The sequence below is a fragment of the Ornithorhynchus anatinus genome, chromosome X5 (assembly GCF_004115215.2).
Source record: "Ornithorhynchus anatinus isolate Pmale09 chromosome X5, mOrnAna1.pri.v4, whole genome shotgun sequence".
Lineage (NCBI taxonomy): Eukaryota > Metazoa > Chordata > Mammalia > Monotremata > Ornithorhynchidae > Ornithorhynchus > Ornithorhynchus anatinus.
In genome coordinates this window covers 34,513,803-34,530,930 of record NC_041753.1, presented here as the reverse complement: position 1 = coordinate 34,530,930, position 17,128 = coordinate 34,513,803, and the positions used below count along the sequence as shown (strand labels likewise).

At 41.1% G+C, this 17,128-nt stretch overlaps 1 protein-coding gene across 10 annotated transcripts in view; it reads left to right on the top strand.

The window, feature by feature from the left end:
• ELAVL2 (ELAV like RNA binding protein 2) overlaps positions 1–17,128 on the top strand; it is a 151,515-nt gene that overhangs the window by 86,367 nt on the left and 48,020 nt on the right. For 9 of the 10 annotated variants that reach the window (XM_029055793.2, XM_029055786.2, XM_029055790.1 and 6 more), the window contains one exon: positions 10,340–10,443. In XM_029055793.2, the coding sequence (XP_028911626.1) occupies positions 10,340–10,443 (104 nt within the window). Of the gene's footprint in view, positions 1–10,339; positions 10,444–15,946; positions 16,154–17,128 lie in introns of those variants that run through there. The other variant, XM_039910831.1, reaches the window with a different exon arrangement.

Sequence of the window (17,128 nt, the reverse complement as noted above, 5' to 3'; positions counted from 1 at the left end):
CAGGCAATTTTGACTTCGGTGTGATTATTTCTTTCATCCTGTTCCTTCTCTCCCTCAAAGTCACTGAGGGGCTCTTGATTTTTGTCTCGTGTTGGGCTGTGTTGTATGTAAAGATTGGTAGTTAAATTTTGAACTCAATGTATGAACTTTAAAAAAAAAATAGTATCTTTGCACTCTTTTCGGCATCTAGAAATCACAAATGAGGGAAAGTGAGCTAATAATTGAAATAAGCTCTTTCCCTTTGGTTTAGATGCTGTTGAAAACCTTTATATAGTCAAGGGAAGTGAGTTAATTGGTAATTGATTTTAAGTGTTAGTACTTTAAACAAATTAGTCATTGGTGTAAAAATCTGAGTTTAAAATATATTTATAATTGTATTTGTCTTTTTCCTGCCATCACATGAATAATTCTTGCCAAACAAAATGTATAGTGGTAGTGTTTAATGGGAATCTGATAAGCGGTGTGTGTGTGAAGGTAGAAAAGTTGGAGATTCAGAAGTTGTACAGTGTTACATAAGTCTCATTTTAAAGGGTTATATGGATAATAAATATAACTTTATCTTTGCTCTTTTAGAAATAATCTATTGTGGGAGAATCAAATGGCCATAAAGTCTAGCCATAAGACTGTCTGAGCCCAAAACAAAATGGCTATTGTTACCTGACTCCTTTTTTTAACTTAGAAATATTGAGAACAGGGTACATTGCAGTTTACCTTTGATCATTTTACCGTACCACTGCTATGATTTCTCTATGGATTTCCCTCCCATGTACAGGGAAGCAGCATAGCCCAGTAGAAAAACCATAGGCCTGAGAGTCAGAAGCCTGCCGTGTGATCTTGGTCAACTCACTTTGAACTCCTCGGTGCCTCAGTTCACCCTTTTGCAAAATGGGGATTCAGTACATGTTCTCCTTCCTACTTTGTGAGCCCCATGTGGGACCTGATTATGCTCTATCTACCCCAGCATTTAGTATGGTGCTTGGCATATAGTAAGCACTTAAAAAATGCTAGTATTATTATTATTGAGTTTTCTTGATTCTCTAGCTGTGCTTGTAGTTTTTGTGTTTAGGCATTGTTATACTCAGCACTTAAGTATCGAAACTTGGCATGAAAATGGGTTAATTTGGGGGTTACCCTCATAATTTAATCCTTTAAAGAATCAATGTTTTGCACAACTTGGTGTGTGGGGGGGGAATATTTTTCATTAACACCAACATGGTATTAAGTGCTTACCATGTGCCAAGCAGTGAACCAAATACTGGGGGAGATGCAAGATAATCAAGTAGGACACAGTGAATTTCTCACATGAGGCTCAGAGTCTAAGGAACGAAATGATCCTTCTGGAGGAAAATCATGTTGTTGATAGTATTTACAAGTGTCATTGGTGTCTCTCCCTCTTGCAGACTTCATTTTGGCCAATTTTAGGTCTGTATGCTTAAGTCCTTTCTGCTATGTTTCATTTAAATGAGCAATGAAGTCTTTTTACCTCTTTCCCTTTTCTTCCGTATTCCTTTCCTCTTAAGCCCCCCCCCCCCCAAATAAATCTGTGACTTAGTTTTGGAGGAGGAACATTTCCTATATCCAGTATATGCTTCAACAGAATTGCAAATGAGATTCAAAATAAAGAAAGTTTAGCCTAATAACAAAACATTTACAAACCCAAATATAATGGAATGATTGCTATGCTCACTTTGGAAATTTAAAAATTATTTTTTTCCAGTTCTCAAAACCTTTCAGGTTTTTGTCCTCTTAGGATCTAATTAGGATTACAGCTCTTAATTTGAAATCTTGTAATCACACCTTATTACATATTCAGTCCAGGCTTGGGAGATGATTTTTATCAGTCCCAATAATTTCCTCAGCCTTTCTCTTCACTGACGATTGTTTTGTGTTCCAGTACTAACATGCACAACCCTGTCTCTTACTTTACTAAGGGGTTTGTCATAAGGATCCAAGTATACAAGTGCCACCTTTAGATTATGGAAGACATAGGCTTGAAATTAAGAATCGAAGTCCAAATATTTGTTTACTGGATGCTAAACTGAAATGAAACATTGATATTGCTCATTTATCTTCTCATATATGAGAAGTGACACCAGATCACATTGCCCCAAGTTATTTTTTTCTTGTGTAACATCTGGCTTTTGAAATGCTCCCTTGGCTGCCAAACTGATATGATTCCTAAGAAATTGCATGGCCTATCTGAACAAATATATTCAATCAATAACCAAGAACAAAGCAGTTGGGTACTCATATCCCACCCCCACATTGTGCACACATTTACATCCTATTGCTTACTTTTAATTGTAATTTAGTGTTTTTTCTCCACATTAGAGCTGAGATTATGTTTACTCTACTATACTCCCTCAGGTGCTTATTACAGTGCTCTGCATGTTCTACACAGGTTAGGTACTCAATACATACCATTCATTGAGACTGTAAACTTGTTGTGGGCAGGGAATGTGTCTGTACTCTCCCAAGTGTTTAATATAGTGCTCTGCACACAGTAAGTGCTCAAGAAATATGATTGATTTGAATCCCATCTAGGCTTTTGAAGGCAAGAGCCTTGAAGAGAGAAGAGAGAGTATGGGGTAATTCATTCATTTAGTCATATTTATTGAGCACTTCCTATTTGCAAAGCACTGTATTAAGTGCTCAGAAAGTACAATTCAGCAATAAAGACAGACAATCTATGCCCACACCAGGCTTACAGTCAGACCAGAAGGCGAGAGACAGATATCAAAATAAGTAGATAGACATCAATATAAATAAATAGAATTATAGATTGTACATATATACAAGTGCTGTGGGGCGGGGGGGTAGAGCAAAGGGAGCCAGTCGGGGCAATGTGGAGGGGAGGGGGAGCTAAGGGAAAGGGAGTTTAGTCTGGGGAGGCCTCTTGGAGGAGGTGAGCCTTCCTATTTGGATCATTTAGTTCCTATAAAACTGTTCCTAATTTGATATCCTAGCATTTGTACTTGGGTGGAAAATTTATAGAAAAGTGGTAACCTTTACATTTGAAGAAAGCAAGGTAAACTAGCGGGTTTATTCCTTTCTGCCTATATGTGGACTCCAGTGCAGCACCATGGAAACCTGTTTCTGGTAGTAGCTGATCTGTTTTAAGTGTACTTTTAATTTTGCTCATCTGTACCCTTGAGTTTCTAACACATGCATTACACTGTACAAATTGCTTGGGGATCCAGCAAAAGATATAGACCACTATCTGTCCTCAAAAAGCTTACAATCTGCTTGGGGGGGGGGGGGGGAGCAGTAAGCTCAACCAGTTATATTTACTGAATGCTTATTGTGTCTAGTTTCTAGAGCACTGTACTAAGTGCTTGCAAGAGTACAGTATAACAGAGTTGGTAGATGAATCCCCTGCCCACAATGAGCATAAATTGATGAATATGCCAAAGTCAAGAGTGAGGGGATAAAGTGGAATAAGTAACAAACAGCTCAATAAAGAGAAGCAAATGGGATGTCATGAATAGGAAAATGAGATTTGCAGGAGGGGAAGATTGTGTTTTGGCACAGTTGAAGGAGGGTATTCTAGGTTAGGTGGGAAAGGTGTGAGCAATGGGTTGATGGTAAGTCAAGAGCTTGGTATGAAGCTACGCTTGCTTGGCATGAAGTGAGGTGTAACAGGAGAAGCAAGCAGGTAGGTAAGAGGGAGATGAAAACCCTTTCAACCTGATGGTGAGGCATTTTGTCTGTAAAGTAGTCTACTGTATTAAAATCCTTATTTTAAGTAAATCAGTATCGATGGTTCAGTGAGGGCATCCTTCTATTATTGCCATTCTTGATTTGATAAGACTTTCTAGAACTAACAGAATTCTTTTCACCACATGAACTAGACTGCTCAGCAGACAGTGCATTTTAATGAAAAAGTACTCGAAATGAAATTATATGCTGACATCTCTTAATTCATGTTTACACATCTGTGGGACAGATTTATGTAAGTCTGTCACATTTTTCTAGATGATCTTTGAATTATGAAATTTCATTTTAATGACACTTTTAAAATTTTAAATTGTAAAGTCTTAGCTGATGTGAAATATTAACATCTGAATACTCAGTAGCATCTAAGGTTTTTTTCAGATGCCTAAAAGCTACGTTTAATAATATTGAACAATCTATTATTGATGTGCCTGTCCTACACCTGGCAAATTTGGTAGTTTTATAATTGACCACTAAATATTTTTCAATGGTTTCCATTCAGTTCTGAATAGAATCATGGGAATGGTGAAATGAATACTTAGGGTCCTTCTCTGGCCTATGATTGTCATAGTAAAATCTAGAAGAGTTGCTGTTTATATAATCAAAAAATCTTCTATTGTAGAAAAAAATCTAATAGCTATGTATCCTATCAGCACTCTCATGATTTGAAATGAAAGGGACAAGAGAAAAATGAGCTTTGAATTGAATCTTTATAATTAACTCTTCAAGTGTCTAGGGACTAGTATTTCAAACCACATGGTTTTGAGTGTACCATTCAACTATATCATATTGTTGATTATAAGAAACTCCATTTCCATGTCAGTAGTTTGAACAAGCAGCATTTTCCTCTTTCTACACACATTTTTTTTTACTCCCACCACCCCGAAAGTGGCAGGCTGTAGGGGGTGCAACTATAGGAACTTTGAGTAATGAGTTGTATTTATTGAACACTTTTTATTGGCAGAGCACTGCACTGAGTCATGGTCAGTAAGTGGTGCTTATTATGGTCCTTCCTCTCAAGGAGTATTTTACCTAATGGAGGATCTGGCCAGGGAGCAGGATGACTGAGCGGGATTTCCCACAGTGGCAGTCTCCCTTAATGCTCCCTCCTCTCTTCCTCATCTCTCATTCCTTATATCACCTAGGTTAGTGCTCTGGCCATGGATACCTCTAGAGTGTAAGCTCTTTGAGGGTAGGGATCATGTTTACAGACTCTCATATATTTTACTTTTCCTGTGCTGTGCACACAAGAAGAGCTCAAATACTATTGATTGCCACTTCCTGGAGGCCAATGTGCTTAGGATCACCGACCAACATATTTGCTGCCCTATCTGTATAGTAGATTAAAAGTGTTAGTTTTGAAGGAGTTAGCTTCAAGCTTCTGCCACCCAGAAGGGCCTTTAGGTTTCAAGGTTTGATTTATTCTATCTTCCAGTATTTACAAGGATGATTTCTTCTATTGTAGTAATTAACCTGATGGTTCATAGTAATATTCCATAAATTCGTCTTTTTCTGCTTTAAATTTGTGTTTTCCCCTGTACTCCTCTTCTTGCCCCTGTTCCCTCACTGCTTTTGTTGTACCTCTCTTTGATTCATTCTACATATTTCAAGAATTAGCATTGTTCTTGGACCATTAGGTATCTGACACAGAGTATTTTAAAACTATGCCAGTGATCCTCAATCTTTTGTATTTGGAATTATCCCTCATTCATTAGGCTAATCGTTTGTGTGTTGCCACTTCTAGTTCCATTTTCCATGATTTGTTCAGAACTCACCAGTAAACCCCCTTAACCACCCCAGAAATTTTAATGCTCTGATGAAAGAGCCATTTGTTAGACTGGGAGAAGTAGAGAGAGGCAGGTGGGGCAAACACTCAAGGAAATCTCAGGAAATAGTGCAAAAAATGGTATGGAGAAACTGACTCTTTGGGAGCCCCTCGCATAGCTTCCAAGGGAAAGAATACTTGTCAGAAGTTGGAAGGGTGAGGCCAGGATAATCAATTAATCAATGATATATGAGTGCTTACTCTGTGCAGAGCAGTGTACTAAGCACTTGGGTGAGTACAGTAAACCAGAGTTGGTAAACACATTCCCTGCTCACAAAGAGCTCACAGTCTAGAGGGGGAGATGGATGTTAATGCAAATTATGGATATGTATATGAGTGCTGTGGGGCTGGTTCCTATCTTCAGGGATTTGTACTAAGGGCACTTGGGCTACATCAGCCTGGCTTTTGGTCTTGCATTATGCCCATGGATGCTATGAAGAATCTCTGATTACCTATAAGCAGTAGCCAGGTGGCCAGAGGTTAGGTGCATGAATGGGAGCTGGAGGGGAACCAGGGAGTTCTTAACCCTGCTTCCTTCCAAGACACTGACCTCGTCAACTAATCTACACCTTATTCCCTCTACCAGTGCTCCTCTAACCCTGGAGTTCCTGGGTTAACATTCCTAATATCCCAGGCCTGGTGCTGACAGAACCCCATCATTTCAGGGGATGAGAGCCTGGCAATGTGAGGGATTGGGGGAAGGATGATCTCTGGGGGACTGGGTGAGAAATGTTTAGAATTTTTTTTTTTCTCTTCTCCTCCCTCTTCCCCCCCACCCCTTGCAATTCTTTGAGTAATGCATGAGCTCTTTCCCATGCCCATCAAGAATTGATCTGGTGACTGAAGACAACTCTCTCCTTGGGCAACATGATCTCCAGTGTTGAAACCCTCTCAAACCTTTGAACAGCTGCCAGCTTGGTGACTTACTTGCCAGGGCACTCTTGTGCCCAAATCATGGGGAAATCAGATCATAGGCTCCATCCTCAGTAGCTCCTCCATCCTGTGGTAATGCGGAGGATGAGAACAGGTGTCACATAATTGCACCCTCCCTGAAGTTCAGAGTTGCACTGTAGGAGGGATGGTCTCTGGCTGTACTCTCCACTGAGACATGCTAACTGACTTTGAAGAAAATATTTGTTTTTAAAATATTTCAATTTTGATTGCCTTTTGATTTCTACGTTAACTGTATAGCGAGACATCCTACTTACTGACTGAAGTAGAAAAAGTAAATGGTCCTATGGTAATGGCATTATAGTCCATGGTGACAGCTGTGTGATTTCAAATATCCAATTGGAGTGCTTGTTGGAGGTGTCAGGGAATATGCAGAGGGAAAGGAGCAAATTACATTTCCCAAGAGGTAAAGATGATTCTTTTTGCTTCATAGAAGCAAAGGGGTGATCCTGGGCAGAGCCAAGCTCCCAGAGTTTTCCTTCTCCAAGGATGCTCTGCTCTAAGTGTGGCCTGGGGCAGGCTGCAAGCTGTCTCCTCTCAATCAGTCCTTGTGGGAAAGATAGGGGCTGGCTTTCTGGTTTGGTGATTTATTTTCTGGTGTGTAGCTCAAATCTTTTTCTCTTTTTAATCTCCAAGTTCAGTTGGTGGAGGAAAATCTGTTCAGCCAGTCATTTTGTCTGGAAGTATTCTCTCTTGGGCATGTTCACTTGGTTTTGCCTTTCTTCCAATAGAGTGTAAGCACTTGGAAGAGTACAGTACAACAAAGTTGGTAGTTAAGTCCCCTGCCCACAATGATCAGTTAGACCTGATTAAAATCCCAGAAATTGAGATCAAATTCTCCATGGAACTTGTGAAACTTCAGTACTGAACTTCAGGGAGAATTAATCAATGTCAAAGTATTGCAGGTGTGCAACAGTGTAGTCTAGTGGAAAGGGCATGGGCCTGGGGTGGGGGGGGGTGCGGTCAGAATACCCAAGTTCTAATTCTGGATCTGCCACTTACCTGCTGGGTGGCCTTGGGCGAGTCACTGAACTTCTCTGTACCTCAGTTTCCTGGGATTACAGTACCTGTTTTCCATCCTGCTCTAGACCATGAACTGCATGTGGGTCAGGGACTGTCTGACCTGATTGTTTTTTATGTACCCCTATGCTTGGTGCAGTGTTTGGCATCTAGTAAGCACTGAATAAATGCCACAAATCAGTCAAGTATTTTTTGAACACTGCAAATGAGAAGTGATCCGTAAGGTTGAGAGAGGCTGAGGTCACTGGGAGCCTGAGGCTCCCCCATTCCTCTCCCTTCCCTCCATCCCCGGGAAATAGTGACTGTTTCCCTAGTCCAGCTACCAGCTTGAGTGCATGTTTCTATTAAATCATAATTCTTGTCAGTGTTTATAGTCTGAGACATACAGATTGTCTTGGCTCCTGACCACTCATCCTGAATCCCTTTGATCAGAACTGCCTTGAGCTTTGCAACAAGGTAGTGGTCAAGGGTGAGTGCTTGGTTTTTAGAAACAAGTGACTTGGAAAGAAGGAAGGGATGTTTTGGGTGGAAGGGTTTCATTTTAGGAGGTTCACTAATGGGCTGTTTCTAAAAAAAAAAAAAAAAAAAAAAAAAAATGCAGAAGCAATTTCTGGTTGAAAAGTAACTTTGATTTACAATTCATATGTAGCAAAACCCTAATGTCATATTGAACTGAAATTTCTGGGGGTTTTATGGATATGTGGAATGACATCTTGTCCATTTTACAATAGCAATCTTTGGATTAAAGAGCAGCAGAAAACAAGGATTCATTAATCTTGAGTCATGATGATATTGACTTCTCAGATTGCTGCTGTAGTGTAGTTAGAAAATTCTGCTGAATTTTTCATGTCAGTTTGTTTTACTTTGAAAATGCTGCCATCATGGATGTCAATTTGCTCTTTTTCCAGGTGATCCAAGATAAGCAAAGAGTATGCTAAATCTTTTTAACCCCATGAAGTCTTAAACTTTTCAGAAGCCAGAAGCCCTCCTTTGACCCCCACAGCTCCCTCCGGTTATCACCCCATCTCCCTACAACCATTCCTCCAAAACTCCTTGAAGAGAGTTGTCTACATATGCTGTTTCCACTTCTCCTCTGTTCTCTCCTTGTTCCCCTCCAATCTGGTTTCCACCCCTTCCATTTCGTGGAAACAGCCCTCTCTAAAGGCACCGGTGACCCTCCTTGCCAAATCCGATGACCACTACTCCATCCTAATCCTTCTGGGTCTCTCAGCTGCCTTTGCTGTGGAACACCCCCTTCTCCTTGAAAAATTATCCAACCTTGGCTTCACTGACACTTGCTTCTCTGGATTTTTCCTTTTGCCTCTCTGACTGCTCCTTCTCAGTCTCTTTTGCAGACTCCTCCTCTGCCTCTTGCCCTCTGACAGTGGGTGTCCCTCAAGGTTCAATTCTGGTTCCCCTTCTCTTCTCCATTTACACCAACTCCTTTGGAGAAGTCAAGTGCTCCCATGGCTTCAACTATCATCCTTATGTGGATGATTCCCAAATCTACCTTTCCACTCTTGATCTTTCTCCTTTTTCACAGTCTTGTATTTCCTCCTAACTTCAGGACATCTCTACCTGGATGTCCTGCTGATATCTCAGACTAAACACACCAAAAACAGAACTCCTCATCTGCTCACTCAATCCCTGTCCTCCCCCTGCCTTTTCCATCACTATAGACAATATCACCATCTTTCCTGTCTCCCAAGCCCATAACCTTAGAATTATCCTCAACTCATCTCTCTCATACAACCCACACATTGAATCTGTGACCAAATCTACCGATTTTACCTTCAGAACATCACTAACATCTGCCCTTTCCTCTCCATCTACACTGCTACTATGCTGATGAAAGCACTTATCCTATCCTACCTTGATTATTGTATCAGCCTCCTTGCTTGACCTTCCTGCTTCCTATCTGTCCCCACTCCAGTCCATACTTAATTCTGCTGCCCAGTCTAGCTTCCTTATATAAACTGTTTCCATTTCTTTGCTCCTTTCCCTTACAGAACCCTGACCTATGCTAGGTTTTTCTGGCTTCTTATAGCACTGCTTGATAAGACGTGTGTGTGTGTGTGTGTGTATTCTGCTACCTTTAGGTCAGTGAATAGACAAATGCTTGTTTCAGGCATAATGTTGTATTTTTTGAGTAGAAATTTGTATTTAAAATGGTTTTACAGTCTTTATCCACCCAAGCTCATGGGGCACATGACCTGCTGTAAGTGTGTTTGGCTTGCTGAGGACAGCTGGCTTCAGAAGGGAAGTGGGAGGGAACTAGCTATGCTCACCCTTCTTCCACCTCTGCCAGGAATGGAGTCCTTGATGTTGCTCTGGGCTAATGGGATTCCTGCTGCCCAGTTGTGGCTACTGTTGCCAGAAGACTGATTTCTGGGGTTCTAGAATATGGGTGCATATGCATAGGGGTGAAGAGGAGAGGGGATGTCCTGGCTGAAAATGCCTGGGAGCAAGTCCATATAGCAGAAGTACTATTGCTCCCACCAGTCCTGAGCAAGGAATGCTGAACCGAGGAGTGTCTGATCTTTTCCTATTGTCTCCTTAATCTGATACCACTATCTCACCCCCATGGAAACCTCATCCACTAATATTGTATATGTGGGAAATCAGTAGGTCTATTCAATTTCATTTTCATTTTTGTTTAATATTGTATTAAGTTGCTCATAATTTAAAGCTGAAAATTATTGCTAATTTTTTTCTAAAGTGTGAACCATCCACACAAATGAATTTGCCATACCTGCAATAAGCCTTTATCATTTTTAACTCAAGCATTGCAGAACTAATGTTTTTCTTTTTTTTTTTCCTTTTCATTAGGTCAGAGCTTGGGGTATGGCTTTGTGAACTACATTGACCCTAAGGATGCTGAAAAAGCTATCAACACGCTGAATGGATTAAGACTTCAAACCAAAACAATCAAAGTATGCTTTTTATAATTTTATAGCTAAAGAACCCAGTTTAACTTCATTTTTTTTCCCTTAAGACTGCACATATAAGACTGCACATAATCTACTGGATCCTGTCTGTGATCAGGCTATCTTTTGGTTTAAAAGCCACTTTACTGGAACAACATAAGCTAGTGTTTATAGTTATAGTTTGTTTATAGTTGACATATAGTAAGTGCTTAAATACTACAAGTATTGGTGGCATTATTATTACTATTAGAGTTAGGGAGTAGCAACTTTTTAAACTACTTTAAATAATCATCCTCAATGAGTTATAGTGAAGGGTCATTTGTCAGGTAATGTGCTGTATAGAAATGCTGAAATAGATAAATTGAAGATGTTCTGATCATATGGGAGTGACATCTCAAATTTAAAAGAATCTTTAGTCCTATTCGGTACAGTTTGAAGTGACTAGAAGAGCACCAGATTTTATTGTATTTCTCTGTGTTCATCAGTTATTGTCTTCACTTAGCTGTTTTCTCTTGTAAGTTTTAAAAGACTTTTACAGTAATTAGGGTGCCTGCATTTTTTATAGATTCCTAGCACAAGATTTTTCTCTGTTGTCCACACAAGAAATAGATTATATATCTAAGATATAGAAGGGACCTTTTAACCTCAAACCCTTGGAACTTGGGAAACAAATCAAAAACTAAGCATTGACTAGAGAGGAGTCAGAAATGAAAGGGCACTTTCCTAAGGAACCGGGGTCCTACTATATTGTGTTTGGAATGAGCTACTTCCCTATTTCTGTTTATGTTCTTGGAAAATGTAATCTTGCTTTTAAAGAGATTTCCTCCAGTATTGTCAGTTAAGGGATATTACCTTAGCTTTGCACTGCTTTCCCTATACTATTGCTTTGTCTAATACAAATGTCCAACCTCTCTAACAGTTGATTGATCTGAAGGAAATGGCTCAGTAGGTTAAACAGGACATATGTTTAAAATGAATATTTTTGCATACAGGACAGGTTCCTCTAGTTTAAGCCAGGCTATAGATGTCTGTCACTACATTGCTCTGCCTCTCTTCTTTTCCCCCTCCCGTTCTCCGAGCCACTGTCCCTACTTCTTGCCCCCCTTCTTATTCCCCCCCCTTCTTCTCACCCCCTTCTCTCTTTCTCCCTCTCTTCCTTCATCCCTCCTGGCCCTCCCTCTCTCTCTCTCTCTCTCTCTCTGCCTTTCTTCTTAGTCCTCTCTAACTGCTGCCCCACACACATTTATCAAGCCTTCACTGTGTGCCGAGCACTGTACTAAGTGCTTGGAAATGTACAGTAGAGTTGGTAGACTCAGTCCCTACCCATAAGGAACGTATAATATATTATTCCTGTATTAGAGATGTGGCGTCCAGCATTTGTATTAATGTATGAATTTGGGAGGAGTTAAAAACAGATTCAGATCTAATTCTTTGGCTTTTTAAAAATTAGGAGTAAAATGTGGTTTAAAAACCCTTGGAAACTTTTGGATTTAATTCTAGTTCTTTAAAAACTATTCCCCAGTTCGGGAGATTGCTGCAGAAGGAGCTGGAGGGGATGATGTGGCACAAATGCCATGTGCCTAGGGTAGTGATGGGATGGTAGTGGCTGCAGTTAATCCCTAGTGCCCCAGCCCTTAATCCAGTATTTAGCACACTTCCTGCAGGTGGATTAAAGCAAAATTGGGAAATGCTAGAGCTTCACAATAGGGTTAAGGCATATCCCCATTTTTTCAAATTGTGTATGCTGTTTTGAATGTGTTTACACCGGATAGACTAGGAGAACTATAGAAAACAAAATATACAATAGTAGGGAGAGTGGAGAAATGGGGGTTCCTGGGCCCTACAGGTAGGTCTTGCTCCTGTTCAGTGACTGGAATCCTAGCATTAAAATATAAGCTGGGGTACTGTACCAGAGTCACCTTGGAAATCACAGGAATTCTGCATTTTGTACAGCAGTCAAAAGGTAAGTGCAGTTGAGAAATTGGCAGTATCATATGTATCTTTGGCATTCAGTATAACTGCAATTTTTGTTTCCAAAGAAAACCGTATTGGTGAGGAACTCTTGGTATGTGCTTCAGGTGACTTTAATCTCAAAGCATCAACTAATACCTCCAGACCTATATGTTAGAACTCTTATAAATGGTAATTTGCAAAGTGTTTTGTTGTTTTTTTTTCAGATACCAAATACAAGTAGACCGCGCTTTCTTTTAAAAGTATCCCCCAATTCTACAGGGCATAAGTACTCACACCACATTTTTCACAATGCTGTTTAGAATGTTAAAAAAAAGTGGTCATCTGAGTTTAATCTGCAATTTAAAATAGAGCAGGGTTGTCTTTCAAACACATTCTCAAGTCTTTACCACAAAAGCATGTAGATGTGACTTCATGTCAAAATGAATGATCCCCTTAATGCCTGATGTCCAATGTATACTTCTCCAATCCAGTAGATCGTGCAAACAGAGGCATTTCTGATACATCTGGGCCCCTGTTCTTTTGTTCTTAGTTAGACTTCTGCCTTATTTGTATTTGTTTTGGTTGAAGACTTGAGGAAAGATGAGGTGGCCACAAAGAAATTTTTGAAACTTGCCTTTCTCCAAAGGTGTAATACCCATGATGAATTGATCACTAATGATGGGGTGCTCATCAACCTTGGAGGACTTTAAAACTAAAGTCATTAATTGGATGCGCTGCTTAATGTTCCTTAACATTTTAATTCCTTAGAAATTTCTAGGACAGTTTTTTAGGTAGCTGCTTATCCTATGGGAATCCATTTTTGCTCATTGTGAGGGTAGTAGGAGCCATGGCCAAATCACATTAATTTGGACTGAGGAGGGAGAAACCCCATCTGAATTCCTGAAAAGTTAATTGTAGAATACATTTTCTGAAGTGCAGTTTTGTTCCAGGTGGGTGGGTGCTGAGTTTAACTTGCTGTTTCTGGGATCTCTACTGGTCCCCCTCTCTGTCTGACTCTTTAAATCAGTAGCAAAGGTGAGGTTGACAGTAAGTATACTGTTTCAGCCCTATTGAGTCCTCTGCCTTTTCTCCATATTCTCCTGCTGTTGGTTATCAGAGGCTTTAACACTCTCCCCTCCTCTCCCCTTGAAACTCCCAAATTCTGTGTCTGTGTGCTTGGGCAGGGGGATGATGTGGGGAAGGGGTAGGGGAGAGGGGTGCTTATGCCTTAAAAAAAAAAAAAAAAAAAAAGTCAAATTTTGTGTAATAATGCTACTGATGGGGCGGTCCTCTCCATGTGTGTAAATGTGGCTGGAAAGTGTGTGTGAATGATACTTGTGCCCTGTGTGCTTGTGCAGATAGTTCCTTTCTTGTGCTAATGTTTGTCCCGTACAGGACCTCTTTTTGTTTTCAAGCCTGCCTCTTGGTGTCCTGATCTTCTCCCTATTGCTGCCCACCAGGCTGGTCTGACTGCTGTAATCCAGTGCTGGGTTACATTGTTTGAGACTGTACTTTGTCATTTAAATTATTCATTTTGCACTCCTGGCTTGTATGCACCCCCTTTCAGTTCACCATCCAGCCACAAGATTTCCTGCTGTCCTCCGTACTCCCCTCATGCCCCATACAGTGAATCTGTATTTCTGTGAACACTATTTCAATACCATTGAATTGACTACATTCCACCACCTTGTTGGTAATCTTGTCCTGCCATTTGATGTAGATCATTGTTCTAAGATGATGCTGGCAAAACAGCTCACGAAGCTGGATGTGTCTATTTTAGTAGGTCCAGGTCTCACAGCCATTGTAGAAGGTTGAACACCATGTCAGCTTTATAGACCTTCAACTTGATATGGAGCTTGATGCTCCATTGTCGCCACACAGTCTTTTCAGAATGAAAACAGTCAACATGTTTTTTGGGAGGTTGTTTTCCAACTTCTTTGACTTCCTATGCAACATTGGAGAGTGTACTGCTTAACTAGCAGAATTTCATGACAGCACTGTTCTGTGTTTCTGATTTAAAAAAAAAAAATAAAACAAAACAAAATATTATGTGTAGGAATTCCTGAATATAGGTTTTCTTCAGTCCCTGGTGCTGTGCTTAATCTGCAAGGTGATTCATAATCACTTACATGTCATCTTGCAGATGTGCTTCAAGACTTGTAGTTGTCTGCATAGTGGTTCCTAAACTTTCTTGTGGGGGTGGGATTACTGATGCTGAAATTTAGGAGAGACATCAGACTTCATGGAATTGGAACCGTAAATAGCACTCTAGTGGTATACTTCTGCTCAGCAAATGTGCTGAACATCAGCTCTTAATTACTAACACTAATGTCCACCTTCCAAACGAGAGAAAGCCATCATGCACACCCACAAGGTGTAAAAGACGTCATCTGGGTTAGATCATCGATCATCAGCAAAACTCAAAAGGTGCAAGGATCACTGCAGTCACGTGAAAGGCTGAGTGTTGGACCAAACGTCAGTGGCTCATAAGCTCCAAACTCAAGCTGTGACTGCAACCAGGGCATCGAATAGTGGCATCTGAACCATCAAGAAAGCTAAATATTCCTTCCAAATAAAGAACCCCACAAGGTCATGACCACATCCTAGTAGCTGTACTGGAACAAAGAACTGCTGCTAAGAAGAATTATGTGAATGGGATCTTCTCTTAGACCCTTTAGCAAGTAGAAATCAAGACTGTGGGTATGAGGAAGACCACATCAAGATTAGGATTTGTTGAACAAACTTGAGTTTAAAAAAAATTCACTTGCAGCAAAACAGAAAATGCATCAAGAGCACCTTGGTACCTATGGCCTAGTGAGTGGCCATAACACAGTGGAGGCCTTCTGAAGCTTGCAGTGAGTTCCAGCTACTAATGATGAGATGCCAGAGTTGAAGAGATCTAGAGATATGTTTGCTGACTGACACCAAGCTAAAGACTTTGATTAATCACAAAAGAAGTTTTGTGGCCCTGTGCGCACTATTGTTTCTCTGCTGAAGAGTTCAGATGGAACCACCCTCATCACAGGAAAATAAAGGGATCCTATCCAGTTGGTAAGACCACCCTGAACATACTTTCCACCATTGGGAAGAGGGCTGTCTGAAGCATAGAAATCCAGTCAAAGCGTTATGGCATGACATGAACTGACTTTTGAGGAAGTAGCCTACCCAATGAAAACCATGAAAAAGGGAAGTACACCCAGATTTGGTCGCATTCCTGCAGAAATCTGGGTTTAAGCAAGGAGAGGACACATAGGATCTTATCCTCAGCATATGGAACACTGAGGAAATGCCAGACACCTCCATAATCATCATTTTCAAGAACAATGAAGAAAGAAATGACTTGTTAAAGCTTTCTAATTTGAAACAAAAATGGCTACTGGGGCAGCAGTGGCAATCCTTACAGGGAGAAATCTGGGGTGGGGGTGCACAGAGGGTTAAGTACCATTGTGAATGATCATAAATAAAAGATTAATGGGGACCAAATGTGAAGTTATACTGAACTTTATATTGCAAAGGATCTGTTTTGACAATTGTTTATACTATTACTTCTCCAAAGGTAGGTAAGGGACACGCCAGATGTTCACTTTGGTAGCTGTTCCTGGATACCCCTGGACTCTTCCTTGTAAATGCTGCCTCCCTGGATAACAGACAGCCTGACCAGAAAGAGGTCAGGCTCTGCCCCTCCCATGTTCCTAGGGAGGTCGGCCCCTCTCCTCTCCAGTTCCCCTCCAGGCGCCTTGCTGTGAAGACCACGGAGACTCACCTCAGGTAAGCTAACAGTGGTGGAGGGGGTTATACCCTCTTCCCCCCCCACCCACCCACCCATTGGCACAACTGGTAGTACTCCATACCCTAAAAGCCTGAGGGCTCCAAGCACTCCTGCTATGGTGCTGGGCTCTTTCACTCATCCCTGTGCCTTAGGCTTGAATGAAAGGAAGTTCTCACCCCTAAAACCCCCTTCCAAGGATAGTTTCCTAGTTGTAGTTTGCTTGAGATTGGCTACCCCTCCACCCCATCCAAATTATAGTGGCCTCTGAATATTCCTTTCCTGGATTTCAGGGGTGCTGGGAATGTTCTAAATAAACCCAAGAAAAGAAAGGGAGTAAGATAAGAGCTATTAAAGCTCCCTTTGTGATATGTCCTCTTACAGCTGCATGGGTTTTGGTTTGTAGCTTCAACTGTGTAGCTGTAGACTCACTTGGACTCCCAGGTCCTGTTGGCGGAAGCCTCCAAACCTGTCCACTCATTGCTGCTATGACAGCATTCGGGTTAGGGGAGGGTTCCCAGTCCCTCAATTCAGGACTCCCTCCCCGTCAAATCCCTCTGCTCCTTTCCTGGGGAGGAAAGGGCTCAGCTAGTGCAGCCTGGCCCACAGGATGCCTAAATGAGTCCTCAGCCATGGTGGGCATTCCTCTTTCCCCTGCCACCATTCAGCCTCCCTGATCTGATCACGCATAAGGAGGGGAGCATTCAAAAGCTTATTGCAAGCAGTAAATTTCTCTTCCTGTCTCCAGTAATCGTAGAGTTTCCCTCTTGCGCGTCTTCATGTGGACAGTGGTGGCTCTTGGGCTGTGTGCTTACCTTGGGTGTTAAGGCATGCTTCCATCTCTCCCCTCCTCCAAATCATGCAGCATTTTTTCTGTTGCTCATGCCTCTCCTCCCCCTGCCTTCCTTTAAAGAGAAAAACAGATTTAGTTTCCTTCTTTTTGTCATCAGTCTCAAGGAGAGACTCCTTTAT